Raw genomic sequence first — 23,147 nt, 5'->3', positions numbered from 1 at the left:
TCTCTTCCTCCCTAACTCTTTATTATACAGGCTGTGCATTTTTGGCCAATAGCAAGCAGACCCAGGATTCTTCCACTAACAGACGATCATAAAAACAAAACTAAACGATGGTAAAATACCAAATAACTATCAAATATTTACCATACTGATTATGTGGATATATGGACCCTACATGAAATAAAATTAGTAACAAAAAAGAAAACAGTGCTGTAAAAAATGAAAAATATATGTGGAATGTATTGAACATTAACAAAGAACATCAATAAATCTGGAATCATAGGATCATGAATATTTGTTAAAGATATTCTTCTTTGCAGTAAAATTATTTAACTTTATTAAAAATAAAAACAATAAAAGAAGCATTAAGAAAGACCATTAGTCTTTGCTTTTGTGCCTGACATTTTATCTCTAGTTGATGATTGAGTTCACTCAGAAAATTAGAATAACTAAAATAACACAAATGTCAGGAAACGAATCACAAGACAATTAAGCTACCGATTCATTTGATTATTTGCTCATTTTGACTTACGATGTCTAGGAATTTGTTAACTCCAGCCCTGGAGACCCAGAAGGGCAGCTAAAGTCAGTTAGTCATCACTCCTTTCTTCAGTGTACACATGACCTATGACAGCATCTTCACAATGTACTTACATGCTTCCCGCAGATAGAGAAAAACCGGAAGACAATCACACACGCGCCCATCATGTAGGTGTACGCGTTCTGAAATTTAAACAGAGGAGAGCCTCTTGCAATTTGCACGAAAAATCTTGTTACAGTTCCATTTTTCATTTTAAGTCTTCTGTGAAGTCTACTGAATAATGAGTTTAATAAAATGTGAAAATTCCTCTAAGAAATGTATCTTAAAAAGGTGCTGAAAAGGTCACTGCCAAAATTCATGAATAAATATTAGCTATAAAATCAAATCTTAAATGAAACTTTCGTCTCTGTTTTGCTCAGCTGAATTCTGTATTTTAAAACTTATTTTACACAAAATAGTGACCAGGTCCTTTGAGGAGCGAGAAAACCCTAGGATAACAATGCAAGTGAAGAAGTCGAGGGAGACAGGAGATAAAAGAATCCTGGCTTCCTTCTACAACCAGAGGGGGTGCTGGTGTTGGAAAAGATTGCCAGGGGTCAGTTTCAGCTTCCTTCTCTCTGAAGGAAGCTGAAGCCGGCCACATGCACATTCGTCTGAGCTGATTTCAGAGAAGTCCTCCCTCTTGAAAACACATCCAGCTCTTCCTTCAAGTGTGTGATTGGCAGCAAGAGATGACTCGGTAATATCTCTTGCATGGATACCAAGGGGGAAAGGGGGGTGGTAGGAGGAATTGGGAGATTGCGATTGATACATATACCCTATTGATACTATATGTAAAATAGATATCTAATGAGAATCTACTGTAGAGCACAGGGAACTCTACTTAATGCACTGTGGTAACCTAAATGGGAAGGAAATCCAAAAAAGAGGGGATACATGTATATGTATAGCTGATCCATTTTGCTGTGCAGTAGAAACTAACACAGTATTGTAAAGCAACTATACTCCAATAAAAATTAATTTAAAAAAAAAAGAGAAGACTCATTGTGCTCTATGACTAAGAAAGCTTCATCTGAGAACAAAGACCCCACCGGCTACAAGTGCAGTAACGACAGTGGCATTAAGCTGATGCCAAGGCGTGATTATTCCCCGGGAGCCTTGCTTAGTCAAATGACAACAGTCACAGATGGCCCCCAGGAAGGGAAGATCCTTGGTGAGATGCAAAGAAATGAATGTGTCTGCACAGAAGCATCTTTGGATGGGAACAAGGACTGTGTCTTCTTTCACAACAGTCCACTGCAAAATAGAGTGGAGAAGGAATGACCTTCCAGGACCACAGGTTCTTGGTGAAGAGCAGAAGCAGTCAGGCAGAGGCAAGCTGGCCTTTCGGGTATGTGATATCCTCTTTGGGGACACCCAGAATTAGAAAGTTTACTCATTCTCCTGTTTGGGCCGAATAGCTTTTGGCTACAATTTGTCTAGAAAAATATACAAACACGGGCTTTGCTGCTCCTCTTTTCCATGTTAGCTCAGAGCCTATTGTAGATACCGTCTCTCTTTGCATTCTGGAAGGGATAACATCCCACAGCTTCTGAGATGATGACTTAATCCTTTACCTGGACTACAAGCTCCTGAGAGGTCTGACACCTCTTACCCAACCAGATCTTGTACCACGTTCCCCTCGCTCCTTCTACTCCAGTCATACTGTCTATCCTCCCGAACCCTCCCATCATAGGGACAGCTGCCGGGAATGTTCTCCCCTCACCCTACAGACTGATCTCAATCATCACTCCCTCAGGGATGCCTTCCAGGATCTCTCTGATGAAGCCATCGTGCACTCTCCTGTGTCATCACAGGGACACGTGTTTCTCCGTCTCCCTCACCATAGCTGTAATTCTCACTGACCTGGGGGCATTTGATGAATACCGATCTAACATTCCAGGCTGTGAGGTTCATGAGAGCAGTGACTGTCTTTGTTTTTACCCATTACATTCTTCTCAATTGCTGGCATGGTGACGTGCAGCTTTTTAGTGCTCTGGATCCTTTGTCGTTTAAGGAAATGAACTGGGGTGACAACTGTTTTAAGGACACTCAGTATCTTCCTGAGCACAGCAATTTCATCCTAAAGCAAAGCCTTTGTGGTGTGTAAAGGGGTTCTCTGTGTTAGTATAACTGAGCAGGACCCTATGGGGCCTTCCCGTAACAACCTCCTGCCCCCCCAGCCCATGTCCTCTGCCTGACTCCTGTCTGTAGAAAAACTTTAGCCAAAGAATAAATTTAATTGGAGAAGTGAGAAAATGCAGAAGCAAAGGAAAGCAGTCAAACAAGACAAAGTAATAATAGTTTAGCCATTAAACAAAGTCAAGGACCTTTAGTTCCTCCTCAAGGGCTATAAATAATATTCAGGTCACTGTATGACCAATTTCAAGATGATTGTCAGAGCTGACAGTGCTGTTCTGCACATAGCCCCCTCCCTCAACCTAGACAACCCTGAAACTCCCCTTTAAAAGCTCTCGCCCCCTGGCTGGCAGTGGGGAGTTGGTTCTTTGGGACATGAGTCCACCTTCTCCCCAGATTGCTGGCCTCCTGACTAAAGCAACCTTTCCTTTCCTACCGACACTTGTATCTCGAGTATTGGCTTTTATTTGGCACCTATGTGGCAGCCAACATGGGGCTGGAACCCATGAACCCATGACCTTGAGATTAAGAGTCTCATGCTTTACTGATTGAGCTAGCCGGGGTCAGTAACATTAGGGATTATTTTCCTGCATGATTCTAACACTGGAGAGGATGGGATACTGGACAGAAGAGCAGGGCAAAATAAGCCCACCCAATTACTTTTGGGTGGGATCAAGGAAGACTAAAGAAGAAAGAAAAAGTATTTATAATAATGTGTTATGGGGATGGTGGTGGGATGAACTGGGAGATTGGGATTGATATATATACACTAATATGTATAAAATAGATAACTAATAAGAACCTGCTGTATATAAAAAAATAATGTTATGGGCTTGTATAATCTTTACAGTTAGAAGTAGTTCACATACTTGACCTTCATAATGCGCATATGGACTAGGTAAATTATGAAAATATATTCCCAGTTCATAGCAGGGAACAAAAGATCACTGAAGACAAATAACTTGATTGAAGTGCTGGATTAGGAACCAGGTCTTCTGGACCTGTGCTGACCACCATGGCAGCCACACGTGGTCAGTGAGCATTTGAAATGTGGCCAGTCTAAATTAAGATGTGCTGTCAATGTGAAATAGGCACTCAAAGATTGAATACCAAAGAAAGGGTGTAGCCTCACTCCTTCATAATTTTTACATTTCTGACATATTGAAATGATAATGTTTTGGAAATGGTAGGTTAAAAATGTATTATTAAATTAATGTCATCTCTTTCTTTTTTTATCTTTTTTATATGTGGCTCCCAGAAAATTTAAAATAACATCCAGGCCACATTTTATTTCTATTGGACAACACAGCTCATGATCACAATCAAGTACACCTATGGTGTAGAGTCTGAGCTGAATGGAGGGTGGGGAGGCTGCATGCATTTTAGGCAGAACAATGAGAACTCAGGTGTTGAGATGGGGAATGATGGCTTTCGAGAAATGGCAGCCGGGTGTCTGGGAGAAAATAAGGCAGCAAAGTATCAGAGAATCATACTGTGAAGCCCTAATTATAATGTAGTGGCACGGAAGCTACACTTCCACTCAGAGAACTGGGTTCAGGTCCTCTGATTCTGGCTTGTGTGTGAATTTAGGCAGGTCTCTTCATCTCTCGGTTTCCATTTCTCTCTGTCTCTCTCTCTGTCTCTCATTTTTTATCCTTTGAGAAAATGAGGGTTAAACCAGAGGATCTTGAAGGACCTTCTCTTTCTGGCTTGCAGGCTCTAGGACTCTGAGGGGTCAGCTTTTGTCTGTGTGAAGAGTGCGAGTGTGTGCACACGTACACATGTGTGTGTGTGCGCAAGCATGTCCGAGGGTCCGTCATGGTCAAGGCTGAATTTTAGGGAGGTTAACCTGACCCTTGAGAGTAGGCTAACCTGGAGTGAGATGAGGCTGGAAACAGGATTACCTGAACTGAAATTACCAACTAAAATAAACTTTAGTGATGCGCTTACCAGGAGGGCAAAGTGAAGTACCACCCAGACAACGCCGAGTGACGTCACCAGAAGATCGTACCTATTTCTTCTGCTTTGCCAGAAGCCGGCAGGTGACATCGCTATGATCTTCATTGTAACCTGGGGAAAAACAATGAAGACAATGAACTGAGGCTGAGTGTTCAGCATATATTTAAATGTACTAACCTGAGGCACATTATTTTTTTAAAGGATGTAGAAACCAAAGAGAAGAATTTATTACTGATGTGTCTGTGTATATACGTAAATCTATATTCTCCACACTCTTTTCTCCTTTTTCTACGACTAGTTCTGATAGCAAGACGTTTTTCTTCCTCAAGTAAAAGACCATAGATTTTGGGAAACATCAACCGGTACAGGGTAAAATAAAAATCTGCTTGCATTTCCAAGAAGATTGCACTGGAAAGCAATGTGACGTGGACCACATATTAAAATAATCTTGTCTGGGCCAACTCCTTCTGCCACCACATTGTAATTTGAGTCCCTGAATTACAGTGGTTTGTGCCGTTTGCTGTAAATATTTGAACTCAGATAACTAGACAGGCCAACATTCAGATACAACGTCAACGGCAGTTAGTAATTCTCGCCGTTGGAAAAATGGAAATATAAAGTGAAGTCTTTGTTCAAGCGAAGCAGAACAGCCTGAAAAGGAAGTATACTAAGAGCATTCTGTTCCCCAAAGAGGACTTCAAAAGCAGCGGGACGCGGAGGTGCAAGGAAGTACCATGGAAGGAGGACGCTGTTTTGCTTTAAAATGTGCACTGCAGCCCCCAGCAACAGCTGGCTCATTACTGTACCTCCAGAACAAAGATGAACGTGAAAACGACCGACATGGTTGCCAAAGGAACAGTCACTGGGTCCTCGACATCCCACTGTAAGAGAGACAGCACACGTCTGTGCCTGCATTCCATCAACACGGAAAGACTTTCCCCTCTTCCACCCATCTGAACATGACTGTGAATTTAAATTTTTTATAAATGTAGACTGTGAGTGGACATGGCTGCCTGCAATGTTCTTGGACCCACGAATGAATAAAAAATTCATTCCCAGAGTGTTAGGGTGAAATAGAGTACCTTGACGGACAGCAACACCGACTGGGCCAGGACGAGTAATGCAATTGTCCTCTTAAAAAATGGATGCTGGGTTATGTCATACATCTTAGCTCTAAAACCATCATTATCTGAAAAGAAAGGTTTAGGCAAGGGCATTTTAGACATCGGTCACATTTACGTTCTTGCCTTTCATTTTCTTTAATGCTCGTCTTAAAACCCATTACATTTTTTTTTCTCCTACAGTTCAATCTACTGTGAAGTGTCTTGCAGGAATGGCTGGGTCTGAATATTTAAAACGACGGTGCATGACACCGTCTGCACTGGAAGGAGATTCGCATCATTCAGTTTCTGTCAGTTTAATACATTTCACTCATATGTTTAAAAGGCAAGCACAAATATATTTATTTAACAATTCATTTTTTCATTAAGGCTTATCCTGAGAGCACAGAAGCACGGCCTTTGGGTGGTTGATTTTAATAGCCTATGGAGAGATCTGTAGTTTGGAGCCTGTTTTTATATTAACTTCTGCACAATCGCCTAGTGGCCTCATGATGATTATTTTAATTGAAATCTTAGACTCCTGGGGAATCATGAACACTAGTGCCCAACATGAATAAAATCAGAGCATCTTTGATACCCGGGCGAGGTGGCAGATGAAGAGGCTGTGCTATCTTCAGGCGGCTCTTCAAATCTTCCCATCTTCTCTGATCTACAGTCAGCAGAGCCGTCCCCTTAATAAACAAAGGAAAACAGAGAAAGACCTTTTGTCATGTGCTCCACACCAAGGACATCGCAAATGCGCTGCTGACACAAACAAGATTAATGTGGGTTTAAAACAAAGATATTCTTCCTATGCCATGGTGGTTCGATAAACAGGGTCAGAATTCTCAAACGTGGTCTTGAGAGAAGTTCCAGAAAAGAGGGCCGGGGGTTCAGAGAAGATTCAGCAGCCTTCAGTTGGCATCTTTGAACATGTATAATATTCAGGTTTGGGAAAATCTAAAGAAGGTTTTCTATATGATTAGATTTTCTAAAAGAGATACTCTCTAACAGTGGTTAGTTTCCTTTCATAGTAGAAAAAGCTGCAGCAAAATGATAGCTTATCAATGCTGCTGCTTCTGGTTAAGGCTGTTGTGTCTTTTTAGAAATCATTCTGTTACATGCAATCGTGAAACTGTTTTTAAGTGGTATGAGGTCAGAGAATTGCATATTTAAGAAATTTGTGCTGTGACAATCGGTTAAATGAGATCAGATATTCTTTGTTATATAATAGAGCACATCATTAAAATGCACTTGAATATATTACATTACATTTCATTACATTATATTACAAAGGCAGAAATATAATTTAAGAAACTGGGGAAAAAACCACCTCCCCTCTCCCATCCTGCCTTTCCTGACACAGAGCTAACTATCTTTCAGGGGAATGTCCTCCTCACTATGTTTTCAGACTTTGGCTGCTTATGTATATATAAATATATAAGAATGTGTTTGTTTTTAAATTTATAAATTTCTGTAATGGTATCCAACATGTGGAAATTTACACAGTTTGTTTTTTACTATTTTTTTTTTTGGCCACGCCCCGCATCTTGCAGGATTTTAGTTCCTCTACCGGGGATCAAACCCAGACCCCTGCAGTGGAAGCACAGAGTCCTAACCACTGGACCGCCAGTGAAGTCAAGTCCCCAGTTTGTTTTTATCTTCATTGAAAATTACATTTTCCATACAACTAGATACTAGATCTGATTAGTTTATTTGAACTGATCACACAGTATCCCACTGTACAAATATGTCAGAAGTTATCATTTTAGGTTTATGGACTATAAACGATGCTGCAATAAACCCACGGGTACTGTCTCACGGTAAACATCTTGCTCTGTGGTAAATCTCTAGGAAAGGAACTGCTGGGGTCTCAGAGTTTACACATTTCCACACTTACCAGAGATTTCCAAGGTCTATCCAAAGAGCAATAACCAAGAAAATTGGTTTCATTCTACAAGTGTTCCCATTTCCTTATATTCTTGCCAATACTTGACTTTATCAGACATTTTAATTTGGTCATTTGATGGGTGTGAAATGTATCTGATTTAGTTTTAATATTAATGAGATGAAACATTTTCAATGCATATATAAGGTGATTCCTGTGTGTTCCTTTGTAAATTGCCTGTTCATATTCTTTGCTCATTTTTGTATTTGGATATTTACTTTTTGATGTTTTGTAGAGATTCTTAATATATTCTGGATACTAATATTTTGTCAGTTATGTGAGTTGTAAGTATTTAGTCTTAGCTTGCTTTTTTTTTTTTAAATTTTGCTTAGTATGTCTTTTATCATTCAGAAACTTTTCCTTTTAATGTAATCTGACTTATAAATTTTTTTCTTTATGGATTTCACTTTGTGGTTAATGTCAAGAACTCTACAACTACTCCAGGGTTAAAAGCACATTCTCCATGGTTTAAAAATGGTTTAAAATTTGCTTTTCATAGCTGGGTCTTTCATTCATCTGGAATTTATTCTTGAGTATGGTGTAAGGTAGAAATGTCAGTTTAATTTCTGAGACCTAGACAGTCAATTAATTATCCCAGCACCACTATGGATGGTCTCAGCTTCTCCACTGACTTGTTGTGCTACTTCTGCTTCATATACACATGGGTCCCTCCTAGGGCTTTCTGTTCTATTCTGTAAGCCTAACTTTCTATCCCTGTAACAATTATGGCACTATTATACTTACCATAGCTTGTTTTTCCACATTTTTGTTCATGCTCACCCCCGTAAGAGTCTTATCAATCTAATTTATTTCAACAAACCAGTTTTTCTCACTCTTGAGCTTTTCTATAAGTTACTTTGTTTTCTATATCACTAATTTTCTGTTCTTTTATCTTTGTTATTTTCTTCCTCCCATTTTCTTCTATTTCACTTTGTTGCTCTGATTATAATTTATTGATTTGTGTATTTGGCATGTTAATCATCACTATTTGATTATTCTCTAACATATACAATTAAAAGCTATAAATTTCCATCTAATTACTGATTTATCTATACCTTGTGAGTTTTAATGTGATTTTTATAAATGATTTATCTAAATGCTTTGTGATTTTCTATTCTGATTTCTTCTGTAACTCAAAAATTACTTAGAATGCAGTCTTAATATTTCCAAATTATGGGGAATTTTTTGCTATGTTTTAAAATTGTGATAGATAACATGTTGTGTACATTATCAATTCTTTGGTAATTATTGTTTTATGACTTTGTAGATGATACATTTTGTACTTGATACATTTTGTACTTGAAAGTAATACACAGTCTCAAATTGTCAGAGACCTTTATATGTCCATTGGACCAAACGTCTTCATTGTGTCAAATCTAACATGTTCTTTTTGTTCTGATTTATGAGTTTCTTAGAGAAATACATTACTATCTATCTTTCATCGGATTTTGGATTTGCTAGCTTTTTAAAATAATTTGGTTAAATATTGCTTTGTGGGCTTCCCTGGTGGCACAGTGGTTGAGAGTCTGCCTGCCGATGGAGGGGACACGGGTTCGTGCCCCAGTCCGGGAAGATCCCACATGCCGCGGAGCGGCTAGGCCCGTGAGCCATGGCCGCTGAGCCTGCGGGTCCGGAGCCTGTGCTCCGCAACAGGAGAGGCCACAGCAGGGAGAGGCCCGCGTACCGCAAAAAAAAAAAGAAGAAAAAAAAAATTCTGAGTTCACCTACTGAGTTACACAGAAGCAACCAATTTACACTTAGTGAAAGGCATATTACCTGCAATCAGTGCATCGGTTTCAGCTACTGTATTTTAATAACTTGCTGCACATCCTTTCAATTTGAACAATAGGAGATGCGTTTTTCAGTCCTCAGCAAATTCATGACACCATTACCAAAAGAGGAAATTTAGCAAGAGAATTGTGCTCTGAAATAATGTGCCTGAAAGGCAGCAATGAGGTAGCTTGTAAAATAGTTATAGAGATTATTTACACCGGTCACTTTACAGTTTGATGCGACTGCACGCCGCCGTGTGTGGAAAAGGGAACTCAAAATGAGTGGCTAGGAAAGAATAAACGCTGCGGAATTCAAACCAAGAATTCTTACCTTGTTTTCATTGAAATTAGCAATAACTACTCCAACAAAAAGGGTCAGTCCAATCATGCAACCCAGGAATACGAAAACATGAATATAGATTCCATGCATCTGTATAAATGAAAAATACGGTTATTCATCAAAGCCAATGAAAGCAGCTGTGGTAACATTCAAAGGATTCCAGTGCGTGCTTACCGGACCCACACGATGAATAATAACATCCCTCACTTCCACCCAGCCTTTCAAGGAGAGAACTTCAAACAATGCCAGCATAGCATTGCCCACATTGTCAAAATTAAAGTTCCGAGGATTCGCCCTGCAAGTCAGAAAGAGGAATGTTCCGTGGAATTCCAGTGAGAAGCACCCTAAGGCAGTATCTATAACTCTTTCCAATCTTGGTTGCAAAGTATAGGCACTTGGAAGGTAGGTTCGATGGCATTTGTTTGCGAACTCATAAGAATGCATCAATGTGTTAGAATTTATTAATTATGCAGTTAATTATTAGGCAATGATGGGGTGTTCTCAATCGAAAACAATAAAATGCTATGTCCCTCGACTTCTAGCTCCAGAGGTTCTGCAATGTTTCTGGCTGGTCCTGATTAGTATACTGAGGCCTTTCTGGTTAGAACTTGTGCAGGAGATTCTTACAAAGGGGACTTGGAGTTTGGATGTGAATTTTGAAATGGTTTTACATTAGAAAACCTTCCTAAAGGCATGAATTACAAATCCTGGTGTTAGTACAGAAAGTGTAAAATGAGTAGAATTTGGCCACTTAATTCTGTGTCATCACGTGAGCAGCATGCTGTGACCTAGTGATGCCTTAGGGGCTCCTGAGGTGACACATACCCTATGTGTCTCCAGATCACCCCCTCCCAGGTGGGTGTTTTTCTCTCATTAACTCCAAATGTTCTCAACAGATACTTCTTGTAGACCCCAGTGTATAGTGTGCTGTCTACCGCACAGTTAACTCCTGAGTTCTAAAACATTTTGGACCCTCTATTTTTGGGGGGTCAGGGGATGTCTCATTTCTTATTTTTCTGACATGTGTATACTTTTTTCTTTCCACTAACATCTTTCTACTACACTGCATCTCCCCTAGTCATTACAGGTCTTAGCTAACATATATGTTAACAGAAGAAGATTTCAGTGTTTTTTTTTTAATCCCCCTTTTCTGAGGCTATTTTAAATAATTAAGAGATTTAGACAACCACATGCTGGAAAAATCATGACTATCAACACATTTCCTGAATTTGATTACCTGAGCTCAGGATTATTGACTAGAGTAGGCCTACTGAAGCCTAGCTGAATTATATTTTGATAATTTTTTTTTCTTGCTAGCACATTTATCAAAAGTTAACCTTCACAGGAGGCAACATTCTAGGGGGAATCCAGTTTAGTATTCTTCTACCACCTTTTATGGTTTTCAAAACTAGAGACTATCATGAGATATACTTTTATAAGTTTTCTTTTTTTAACACTAAATATGTGGGAATCTAATAAGAAAACATAAAACTGACTTATTTTTAAAGGTTTAAAGCTGATTGGTAGAAATGTTTTCTATATAGTAAAAAAGCCCCACTCAGAAATTAATATTTAGGGATTCTGATTTATATTTTTTAAGTATGAAAAACAAGCATATTCTCTTGTATTTTTCCAACAATCTTTCCTTTTGGGGGTTTCAATTAAATTTAATATATTTTACAGCAGACAGACTCTGTAAGGATTCTACAGATGCCACAATTTTCTTGAATAAGGATTTTTTTTTAAACCAAGTGAGTCAGCTCTCAGATCTGATGTTGAACTTTCTTACCCATCCATTTTCTTTATGTAAAAGTGCTTTTTTTAGCTGAATTTGCAGCAACCCAAACTATTCTCATGTTCCACATCCTTTAGAAGTTAGAATATGTTAAAATACACTTTCAGGCTAAAGCAAGAAAAGTAAAATGGAGAATCATAGACTTAAATTGCTGGAAGAATATACCACATTAAAAGTCTCAGTTTTAATCATATTGGGTATGTTTATGCTTTGTTCATGATACTAAAATTGGAAGGTTTGAAACTTTACCAATAACTACAGAGGACTTCAACAAATCCCAAACACAGTCCATTACTGTCATTTTTCCTGTTGTCCTCCCTTGATCTGGAAGGCTATTTAAATATTATCTTTTCTGGTTAATTTTTAAAAGATTACAACATTGTCTATCCAATTCAGAAAAATGAAGAATCGGTTCTGACCTCACAATCTGAGTTTTCTACCTCCCAGTGACAAGTGCTCCAGGGACCCCAGGTCATGATAAGGAGAGCTGCTTCTCCTCTGGGAAGATGGGGGTGCCATGGAGGAGAGGAATCTAGCCTCTGCCCTGGGATGTGGAAATGCAGGGGATAACATGGGCCAAAATGGTACCCTGTATCTTACACAGCTCTGCCATCTAAAGAAATCAGAAACTAGTACTTCCTGGAATGCAGACTGCTTTTTGCCTCGCTCTTTGGTAATAGCAATTTGAGTTTCCACAGCCTGCAACAATCTTACCTCTGCCTCGCCCTTCACTCTCACCTGCCCATGGCTCCTCCCCCTTTCACCTGCCTAATTCCTATTCACCCTTCAAGAGTTAACTGGGTGTCTTCTCCTCTAGGTCCTTCTCCCTGGTCCAGTCATTGTTTGGATTAGCAGCCTCTGTCCTGCGTGTACCACTGAACCCTTTGCCTCTCCGTACCCTAGAATCAGAGGCTGATACATCATGGAGCAAAAGAAACTTAAAGGTAAGCCTCAGGGCCCCTCCCTGACACAGGTCCCTTCCAAGACTCAGGAAGGGGCCCAGGAGTGAGTTCACATAGTCATATGTTTCTGTTAAACTTAAAAAAGCAAAGTAGCTTTATATTCTTTTTCTTAGAGAGTGTACCCAAATTGTTTGAGCCTTAGACTCGACAAAAAAAATCTGATCTCTTTCTGCTTAGAATGTATCGCAGTGTAATTTGAAATTACCTAGAGGTAAGTTTCTGGTGAACTTCAAGTGAGTTTAGGGGCTTATTTATGTAGCATTAAAACTTCAGCATATTGTATTAAATTATTTTAAATTTTATTTTCTGTTCTCCATTGGACTTCTAGCTCTTAGGGGTCAGAGGCCAGAGCTTGTTCCCAGTGACAGCATAACTCCTGGCGAAGAGTAAACACTTAGTAAATATATTTATTGTAAAACTGAATGCTTTGTTGATTTCTCTCCCATGCATTTCCTTTTCCTAAATCCCAGACCTCTGCTTAAGACAAAACACACAATACTTATAATATATGATATGTTGAATCCTTTTTACCAAGGTAATTTTATCTCATCAAGTCTGAGTGATTTGGAGGAGAATGAATGTATTCATCTGAAGAGAGAATGCAGAAGCCAGACTGTCTCCTGAATTAGCTAGTGCATATTTATGTCCTAATGATAATTATCATAGCATTCCTCTAGGCTGATTCCCAGATATAAGTTATTTTCTTAATCATAAATTAGCCAATATAAAATTACAAAAATATCAGCTGCTAACTCTTGACGAGATTATTAGAGAAACAAAACGTGAAAATTATCATGGTTGCAGTTGACATTTATTTGATGAAAGATTTATATTTCACTAAAACTAACCCAAGTCACAATATTCTGAACAAATGGGAAAAGCTATTGTGGTAACGTTCAAGTGATGTCCCTCTGTTTGCTTGTGCTTTTAAAATGTCATTGAACTTGAAGCCCTTAATAATAGCTTACATAAAACATTACATTTCAGTTAGCTGATTTTACAATCTTAGAGAGCTGGTTTTATGGAACAGGTTGAACGCTGTAGGGTCCAACTGGAAACAGCTTACTCTCCTCCTCATGCTACCTTCCAGTGCATCCTACTTGCTTCCTGACACCTTGGGGAAAGCCCAGAGCTTTTCGGTATATAGTCAGCCTCATTCTAAAATGCCCACTGCATTCAAACCTGTACCAGGATCTCACCCTCAGCAGCTCAAGCCTGACCCGTGGTCTGAGGAGGGAAAAAGAGTGTCAGCCACTCTGGCCCACTCCTCCTCTTGGTGACTGCCTGGGTCTTACAAGAAGGGGTGGGATGCAGCTGGGGTCAGAGATGTCACATCTTGTGTGTCTGACTCCGCTGGACTGTGGCCATTGGCGCTCTCCTCACAGCAGCCGTTGTTCCTTCACGGAGCTCATTTAGGTGTTCCCAAGAAGCACTCCATGTTTGAACAGTGTTTCTAGCTTCTGTGAACTTGGCACTTGAGCATTTTTCCCACATACAGACGCTGGACGCACTTTGTTCCAGACACCCGGTAAGATGCCTGAGTCACTCTTCCTGGCCTCGTGCCTCCCTCGTCCTCCCCCGCACCTTGAGATGAGCCCTTTTCAGGGTGTGCTTTTCAAATACAAACCAACTAACTCAGAGTCCACCCCCTCCCCCACGACCAATCACCTCCTCTATCAGGCTGTCACACTCTGGGCCACCATCCACCTGCCCGAGTCACCCCAGTGCCAGGTACCAGACCACAATGGATGGCCTCTATGCTCTAGAGCCCATTACAATTATTCAAACTAGCCATCCCTAGGCCTGCTTGCCCTGCCTCACCCGTTCCTTCCCAGGGAAACCACAGTAAAGGCTCTTGGCCCCAGCTCTCCCCACCTCTCTGCCTGCTGACCCACACTGGTGCTTCCCCAGGTGGCCCCCCGGGGAGTGGCATGCCCCCTCCTCTTGGGAATGATGAGTAGCAAACTGTCTTTTCAGTGGTAGTGCTCTCGATCTGTCGGCTTTACTGTACCTCACATTTTCTATGACTACACTCCCCAGCATGAGGATGCCCCAGTGTGTTCTTCCTGCTATGAGTGTAGCCTCTGGGTGATTCTCAGCTCCAACTCCTGGAAACGTTCCCACAGCTTCTTCCCATAGGGGCACCCTGTCCGCAGCACACAGCCCTTTGCAGCAGGGTTCCAACAAGAAGGCTCAGGTCAGGTGGCCCTTGGCAGATATGACGTGGCCCTCCAGAAGCAGCAGATCACCCCGTCTTCCCAGATGGTGACGAGCAGCTTGCCCACAAGAGCCTCTCTTCTTGCCTTGTCAAACTCTGATATCAACTGGTCCTTCCAGGGGTCCTCGTAGGAGCAGGAGAAGCGCCGTCCACCTTTCCCCACAGGGAAGGCGGCGTGATGCCACAGCTCTCTCTGCTCTTGACTTCATTCACTACCATGATGTTATCTTTGAATGCAGTGCTTTCTTTTACAGGAGCTGGGTGATGGATGATGTTTTAGTAAGTTCTGATGGGATTGGTTTAGCTGGCCTCTTTAGAATGTCAAGATACTTTAATCTCCCCTTGGCCTCAACTTTGAGACTTCAGACAAAATCCCAAAAAATTCTGGAATAAAAAACCTGATGTCCTGATATAAGTAAAGTATTTACAGTATAATAATGAGTTTTACTCTCACAACAAAATAAACATTTTATGCTTCAATTTTTTATTGTAATATAAATTAGACTGCTTTTCTAGTTAACACTGGGATAAAGATATTCCCATGTGTTATATACTTCTCTACCCATGCTCAAGCCTCACATCCAAAATTAATCTTTTTTCCACAGTTCTTTGGTATTAAAAGAAAACCAATATAAATTGTATTGAATTGTTTATGAAAGTGAATTTCATATTAGAGAAATGCCAAAGCAGGTAAGAATGAGTCCTAAGGGTACAACTGGGTGAAATGCTATTCCTTTTAAAGGAATTTATTTTTTAATAATTTAAAGGAATTATATTTATATATATATAAATTCCTTTGACATTTAGTAGAGAACATCAATTGTGACAAAAGCAGAGCAGTTTCTGTGGTTCACTCATTATTCTAAGAAGTAAAAATGAAATAAAAAGAAAACAGATAATGATTTAAAAGGACAAATGAAGTTGATGGAACACTGTGCATCAGTGAAGCAGATTGAGAGATTTCATTCATAGTCATTAGGGAAATGGTTGAGAAAGAAGGTACCAGATACTTCTGGCTTTGATGTAAAATGCTTTGAAAACTTATTTAAAAAAATTTTTTTAAAGAGGCAGTTAGATAAAATCAATTGTGTTACTGATTATTCCCTTCCAGGAGTTCAACAACAAAATCCTTCAATGTAAATGGGTTTTAAAATTGAAATAGTTTTATGATTTAGGCTTCTCTACAACTGTTATGAGGACATCAGATCTTCCTTAAAGATATAAAGCCAGTATGAGTTTAGTTTTAATTTGATTAAAATTGTTAAACTTTTTAAAAATTGGTTTAAAAGCTGAATTGAGATTTGATTTAAAATTGACAGAAAATCTTTTTTCTTTTAAGCCTCACTAATTTTTATTCTAAAAAATTTTTATTTTTATTGAAGTATAATTGAGTTACAATGTTGTGTTAGTTTCAGGTATATATATATATATACACACACACACACATATACATGCTTCAGCTATAATATACATATATATACACACACACACATATATATACATATATAAATTTATATATATATTTATATTTATATATATAAATTCATATATATATATATAAATTATATATAAATTCTTTTTCAGATTCTTTTCCATTATGGTTTATTACAGGATATTGAATGTAGTTATCTGTGCTATACAGTAGGATTTTATTTTTTATCTATTTTATATGTAGTAGTTTGTATCTGCTAATCCCATACTCCTAATTTATCCCCCCCATCCCCTTTCCCCTTTGGTAACCATAAGTTTGTTTTCTATATCTGGGAGCCTTTTTCTGATTTTTAAGTAAGCTCATTTGTATCAATTTTTTTTTAGATTCCACATATAAGCAATATATGATATTTGTCTTTGACTTACTTCACTTAGTATGATAATCTCTAGGTCCATTCATGTTGCTGCAAATGGCATTATTTATTATATATTTTATATTATTTTTATATTTATATTATATATAAATATATATATTTATATAATATATAATATATATTATTATATATTAAACATATATATTAATATATTATAAAATACATTATATATTATATTATATACATTATATTAATATAATCAATATATAATATATATATTTATAATATATAATATATATTTATATTTTATATATTATATATAATATATATAAAAATATATATTATATGTATTATATATAATATATAATATATAATATAATATATTTTAATATATAATAATATATATTATTATATATAATATATGTTTAATATACAATATATATTATTATATATTATATAAATATATATATAAATATAAAAATATAAAATATATAATAAATAATGCCATTTGCAGCAACATTGCAGCAAATGCCATTTGCAGCAATTATGTATATATATATAAATTATATATAATATATTAATATATTATATAATATATACTATATATTAAATATATAATATGTATTATATATTATATATTTATATATATATATTTATAATATATATTATATATTATATATTATAATATATATTATATATTTTATATATCATATATTATATATTATATATAATATAATATATACAATATATATCATAATATATAATATATAATATAATATATAATAATATATATCATTATATATAATATATATAATATATTATATGTATTTAATATATATTGTATATATTATATTAATATATTAATTTATATTATATATAATATATATAATATATATTATACATATCATATATAATATATATAATATATTATATATAATATATATAATATATTATATATAATATATAATATTATATATTATATATTATATCTTAATGTATTATATAATACATATTATATATTATAATATATAATATATACATATTATATAATATATAGATATATATTATATTATTATATATTATATTATATATTATATATAATACATATAATATATAATATATTATATATAATAATATATATATTAAATATATATTATAAATTATATTTATATTTATATGATTATAAGCCTCACTAATTTTTAAAGCTATGTGAGTCCAGATACATACTTTAAAGTATTAGAAAAATACTGCAGTGATATTTCATTAGTTTCATGAAGCAACCCTGGGACTCAGTGTACCGCTTCCTCTCTTATTTATCTTATTTCTTTTATTTATTTCTTTTGTTTTTGTTTTTGCGGTATGTGGGCCTCTCACTGTTGTGGCCTCTCCCGTTGTGGAACATAGGCTCCGGATGTGCAGGCTCAGCGGCCATGGCTCACGGGCCCAGCCGCTTCGTGGCATGTGGGATCTTCCCGGACCAGGGCACGAACCCATGTCCCCTGCATCGGCAGGCAGACTCTCAACCACTGCGCCACCAGGGAAGCCCTATTTCTTTTATTTTTGCATCCTATTGTAATTCAGTGCTTTGCCTTGCATTACTTAAAATTATTTTAAGTAATTCTAGCAGAACTACTTTTAGTTTCATGCCATATTATACTGCTTTAAAACCTTATACTTTATATAGTTATATAGAACATGGATGGACCACGAAGGCGCATTATGCAAGTGAATAAGTCAGACAGAGAAAGACGAATACTGTATAATCTCACTTGTGTAATCTAAAAAAACAAAACAAAACAAAAACAAAAGCAAAACCCCTCTGACTAAACTCATAGAAAAAGAGATCAGATTTGTGTTTACCAGAGGTTGGGGGAGGAGAGGAAGTGGAGAAAGGTGGTCAAAGGTACAAACTTCCAGTTATAAGACAAATAAATACTAGGGATGTAATGTACAACGTAGGGACTATAGTTAACACTGCTGTGTGATGCTGTTAAGAGAACAGTAAGAGTTCTCATCATGAGGAGAATTTCTTTTCTTTCAGCTGGATCTATATGAGGTGATGGATGTTAACTAAACCTATTGTGATAATCATTTTACAATATATGTAAATTGAACCATCATGCTGTTTGCCTTAAATTTATACAGTGATGTATGGCAACTATTTCTCAATAAAACTGGGGAAAAGCCCCTTATACTGACAAATATAGCATTTTTCATGATATTTTTCTGATATGCTTACCAAACACGTGGCACCCAAAATCCAGGTTTTTTCTCTCCAGGTCTTAATTTTAAATTTAAGTTCTTGGACACACTTACATTAATTCTGAATATTCCATTACAGTCTTCCTAAAACAGGAAAAAAAATAAAAGGAGGAGGAAAAGAACCTGGTCAGAAAATGAAGTCAGAAAAGATAAACGATAAGAAACATTTTTTACATAGAATGACAGAGGTCTTTTATATAACAGCAGACATGTGCATAGCTACTCAGCAAATAGTAACAAAGACTTCAGAGATAAGCAGGTGAAAGTTGATGTTGAAAATGTTAGTGAGTGGGCAAAGGATATGAACTGACATGCCTCCAAGGGAGAGATACAAATAGCCAATGAGCACGTGAAAAGGTGCTCAGAATCATTAGTCATCAGGGAAATGCAAGTCAAACCCACAATGGGATACCATTTCCCACTCACTAAGAAGGCTTTAATCAAGAAGTCAAATAGCAAACTCTGACGAGGATGTGCACAAATCTTAATCCTCATACTAGAATCCTCATACACTGCTGGTGGGAATGGAAAATGGCGCAGCCACTTTGGAAAATAGGGTGGCAGGTCCTTAAATAATTAAAGAGTTACCACAGGACACAGCAATTCTTCTCCTAGGTATCTACCCAAGAGAAATGAAACATATATTCACATGGAAATTTGTACATGAATGTTTATATCATTATTATAATAAATAGCATTATTTACAATAGCTCAAAGGTGGAAACAATTCAAATGCCCATCAATCAACAAATACACAAACAAAATGTGGTCTAACCATACTATGGAATATTATTCAGCCATAAAAATAATGAAGTACTGACACATGCTACAACATGGATGAACCTTGAAGATATTATGCTAAGTGAAAAAGCCAGCCATCCAACACCACATATTATATGATTCCATCTGGAGACACGGCACCAACAACTCAAGCTTCATGGCCTTTAAATGTGAGCTGTGCCAAATGCTGGGGTAGCTAGTTTCCCCTTTTCCTTGGGTTTGTCTCTTCTTTTATAAAGGTAAACTGAAGTATCCCCTTCATCCACATGACACACTTGGCTTTGGCCTCTTATGTTAGGACTAGAAAAGAATTCGTCCAAATACAAAGACACGGGCCACTTCTCACTATGCCAATTTGTTTTGCAATTATTCTGCTTGTTCCTGATGCTCTTTTGATGGCTAAGTTTTCTTAGACTTTCCTTACGAGCTTCCCACACAGACCTCATTGTTCTGTGGAAAAGAATAAATGCCTCATGGTATCTGTCTGTCTGTCCGTCCACCGTGTGCCCTCCGTCCCCTATACAAGTCATTACGCTTTAGCTTGGGCTGGGTATGAGCAGATAGTGCAAAATCTCAAGGCTCTTAGGCCATTATTACTCCCCCGAGTCATCCACTACTCCTACGAGGCTTCATCTTGAAACGTTGTTATTATCTCTCTGGCCTCTGTTCAGGGTGGACCTAAAATAACCCTTCTTTCCTTACATAAGCCTGTGGACTAATGCATCAGCTCATTATTACTGCCTTCATTTAGCTCATTTGGTACACCATGACCTTTATACCATGTTCCCTGCATGTTTTGTCAGGTTTATCAAAATTCCTGGAACCTCTGGGAAGGGGAGTTAAAGGAAGCAGCGACCTGGGCGATACCTTGTGAAATAGCGTAAGGTCTGCCCATCCTAAGTTTGTCTCTTCTGCTCTGCCTCTTCCTGAAAAATCTCATTATTAACATGACTGATAATGTATTTTGACTGGACAAAGATGTTACCTGTATTTTCTAAAAATTCGAGAGCTACTAAGCTTTATAATTAGAAGCCTCAAAAATGTAGAAATGTCATAGTAGTATAAAATTTATATTAGACAGCCATGTTTGCTGGAAATATGGGAATAAGTGTTTTAGTTCAGCTCTGGTAGCCCTTTTGGAAACATGTATTTTAATGAGACTTAAGCATTATTTTACCTGGGTGGAAGAGGAAATACTCTTGCTAGTTTATACATCAGCAGAACTGGGTTCACTCCATTAACCTACTTGTAACATCGGGCAGGATTCTAAGAGAATGGGACAGTGGGCGATGCAGCAGAGATTGGCTAATTATTAAACAAACCCCGCCCCCTTTTCCACCACGAAACTACACATCACGGTCTCACATCAGTCTGGTGAGGCCACGCTCTTGCCAGTGGAATGTGGGATGAAGACAGATGTGTTGCTTCTAGGCTCTGCCTGTAGTCCTCTGAGAGAGAGATGGTTTTCTGTTCCTAACTGCCAGCTAAACAGAGAAGACTCTGAAGACAGCAAAGGCTAGGGACACAGGACAGAGGAGGCATGAGCCACTGGGTGGTCATTTGGAGGAGAGCTGCCTGAATTATTCAACATGCAATAAATATATTCATTTCATTACATTCAGCTACTGACATATTGGGGCTGTTCCAGAAGCTAGCCTCCTCTTGTAACACCGGCCAAAGAAAGAGAAAGAAAAGAGTAGAGGGACTTCCCTGGCGGTCCAGTGGTTAGGACTTGGCACTTTCACTTCCGGGGCCTGGGTTCAATCCCCGGTCTGGGAACTAAGATCCCACAAGCCATGCAGTGCGGCCAAAAAAAAAAAAGAAAAAGAGTAGAATCTAAAGTATTCAAGCTTGGTTCAAGCTTGAATCTTAGTTGTCTTCATGGGGGAGATTCTGGGCAGCTAAGAGCTAATGCAAGGCCCTGACTTCCTAACAGGAATGTGGAGTGGATAAGTCATACAAAGGGGTGTGGAAGTCAAACTCTGCGCTTTGTATTTTGGGGGAGCTGTTTGCTGATATGAGTCTCAGGTCACAGCAGAGGCAGGATTACGTTAGGGAAGACCTAAAGGGAAAATTTGCACATGGAATCTTGGGTGACTATATGGAAGATGTCAACAGTGGCTTGACCTTGGAATAGGAGGGAGGAACAGGACTGAGATGTGTTTTAATCTTATAAACCTTTACCAGCCAGAAGAGACACACTGCCTGCTTTAAGCAGAGGGAGTCCATGGGAAGAGTATTCTTAGAGTTCTGTTCTCAAAGCAGCCTCAGCACATGGCTACCCAGGGATGGTAAATGTTCTTGATTTTCATCCCAAAAGACAGAAAGAATATCTTACCCTTCTAATAATGTTGGGATCATTGCACTTGGCCAGTTTTCCAGCAAAGAGCTGAACTCCAAAGCTTGCAAAAACAAGCATTAATGTCAGCAAAAGAATGGAGACCTGAAAGAAATGGGTGAGACAGCAAACCTCTTGGTAAAAAATTATAAACAGTAGGTTTGGTTTGAGCAGTGATTATGAACAGGACTTTTAAGATAACATCGTATGAAATTCACAGTCTTTGGATGCTACTACCTTTTAACTTCTCCCCCGCAGGTCATTCAGTTAGTCTAGCTGGAATGTTAAAAGAAGGAAATTAACAACAGGTTTTGAATTTTTTTTTTTTTTTTTTTGCGGTACGCGGGTCTCTCACTGTTGTGGCCTCTCCTGTTGCGGAGCACAGGCTCCGGACGCGCAGGCAGCCGCTCCACGACATGTGGGATCCTCCCGGACCGGGGCACGAACCCGTGTCCCCTGCATCGGCAGGCAGACTCTCAACCACTGCGCCACCAGGGAAGCCCGGGCTAAGGTGTTTTTGACATGACTTGGACTTTTCTGATTTTGAAATCAACACTTTGCTTTATTTTATTTAATGGAACAAAAGAAAAATGTTGAAATAATTCTCTTTCCCAAATTTTCTCAAAATGGATTCATGTGTCTGTTAGCAGAGCCTACGTAAGGGGGATAGTGGCTTTGCTTTCTTGCAAGCATGAGGGCTCAGGGCGTATCAAAGTGCCACACACAGAGGGTGTGAGATCAGAGTCTTGAGAAGCAAATCTGGTAATTGCCTTGTACTCCCTCTGCTGGATGACTGTTTTGGTCTCAGCAGAGAAAAGTGGCCAAAATACTGAACAAACGATTGATCTCTACTGGTTGAATAATCTAAACATATCCCTTAAAGATACTAAAATTACATAGAAACATCCTCTGAAGCAAGGCTCAAATAAATCATCTTCTGAATTCTATCAGGGCTCAAAGATGCATACACATTCATTGTCAGGTGCTATTCTGTTTTCCCTCAATTCCAGCTGTGGGAAAAGCCACAGTGTTATGGCTTCAGTGCAAAAAAAATATGGAATTTTATAAATTTATTTATTTTTGGCTGCATTGGGTCTTTGCTGCTGTGCATGGGCTTTCTCTAGTTGCGGCGAGCGGGGGCTACTCTTCATT

General features: G+C 38.0%; 1 protein-coding gene across 2 annotated transcripts in view; it reads right to left on the bottom strand.

The window, feature by feature from the left end:
- NALCN (sodium leak channel, non-selective) overlaps positions 1-23,147 on the bottom strand; it is a 291,882-nt gene that overhangs the window by 16,274 nt on the left and 252,461 nt on the right. For both annotated transcript variants that reach the window (XM_049701166.1, XM_049701167.1), the window contains 9 exons: positions 21,996-22,100; positions 18,855-18,961; positions 10,010-10,130; positions 9,827-9,925; positions 6,374-6,467; positions 5,758-5,864; positions 5,482-5,556; positions 4,667-4,786; positions 652-720 (listed from right to left, as the gene is read on the bottom strand). In XM_049701166.1, coding sequence (XP_049557123.1) covers positions 652-720; positions 4,667-4,786; positions 5,482-5,556; positions 5,758-5,864; positions 6,374-6,467; positions 9,827-9,925; positions 10,010-10,130; positions 18,855-18,961; positions 21,996-22,100 — 897 coding nt within the window. The remainder of the gene's footprint in view (positions 1-651; positions 721-4,666; positions 4,787-5,481; positions 5,557-5,757; positions 5,865-6,373; positions 6,468-9,826; positions 9,926-10,009; positions 10,131-18,854; positions 18,962-21,995; positions 22,101-23,147) is intronic.

The sequence above is a fragment of the Orcinus orca genome, chromosome 18 (assembly GCF_937001465.1).
Source record: "Orcinus orca chromosome 18, mOrcOrc1.1, whole genome shotgun sequence".
Lineage (NCBI taxonomy): Eukaryota > Metazoa > Chordata > Mammalia > Artiodactyla > Delphinidae > Orcinus > Orcinus orca.
This window is presented reverse-complemented; position numbering and strand designations above follow the sequence as displayed.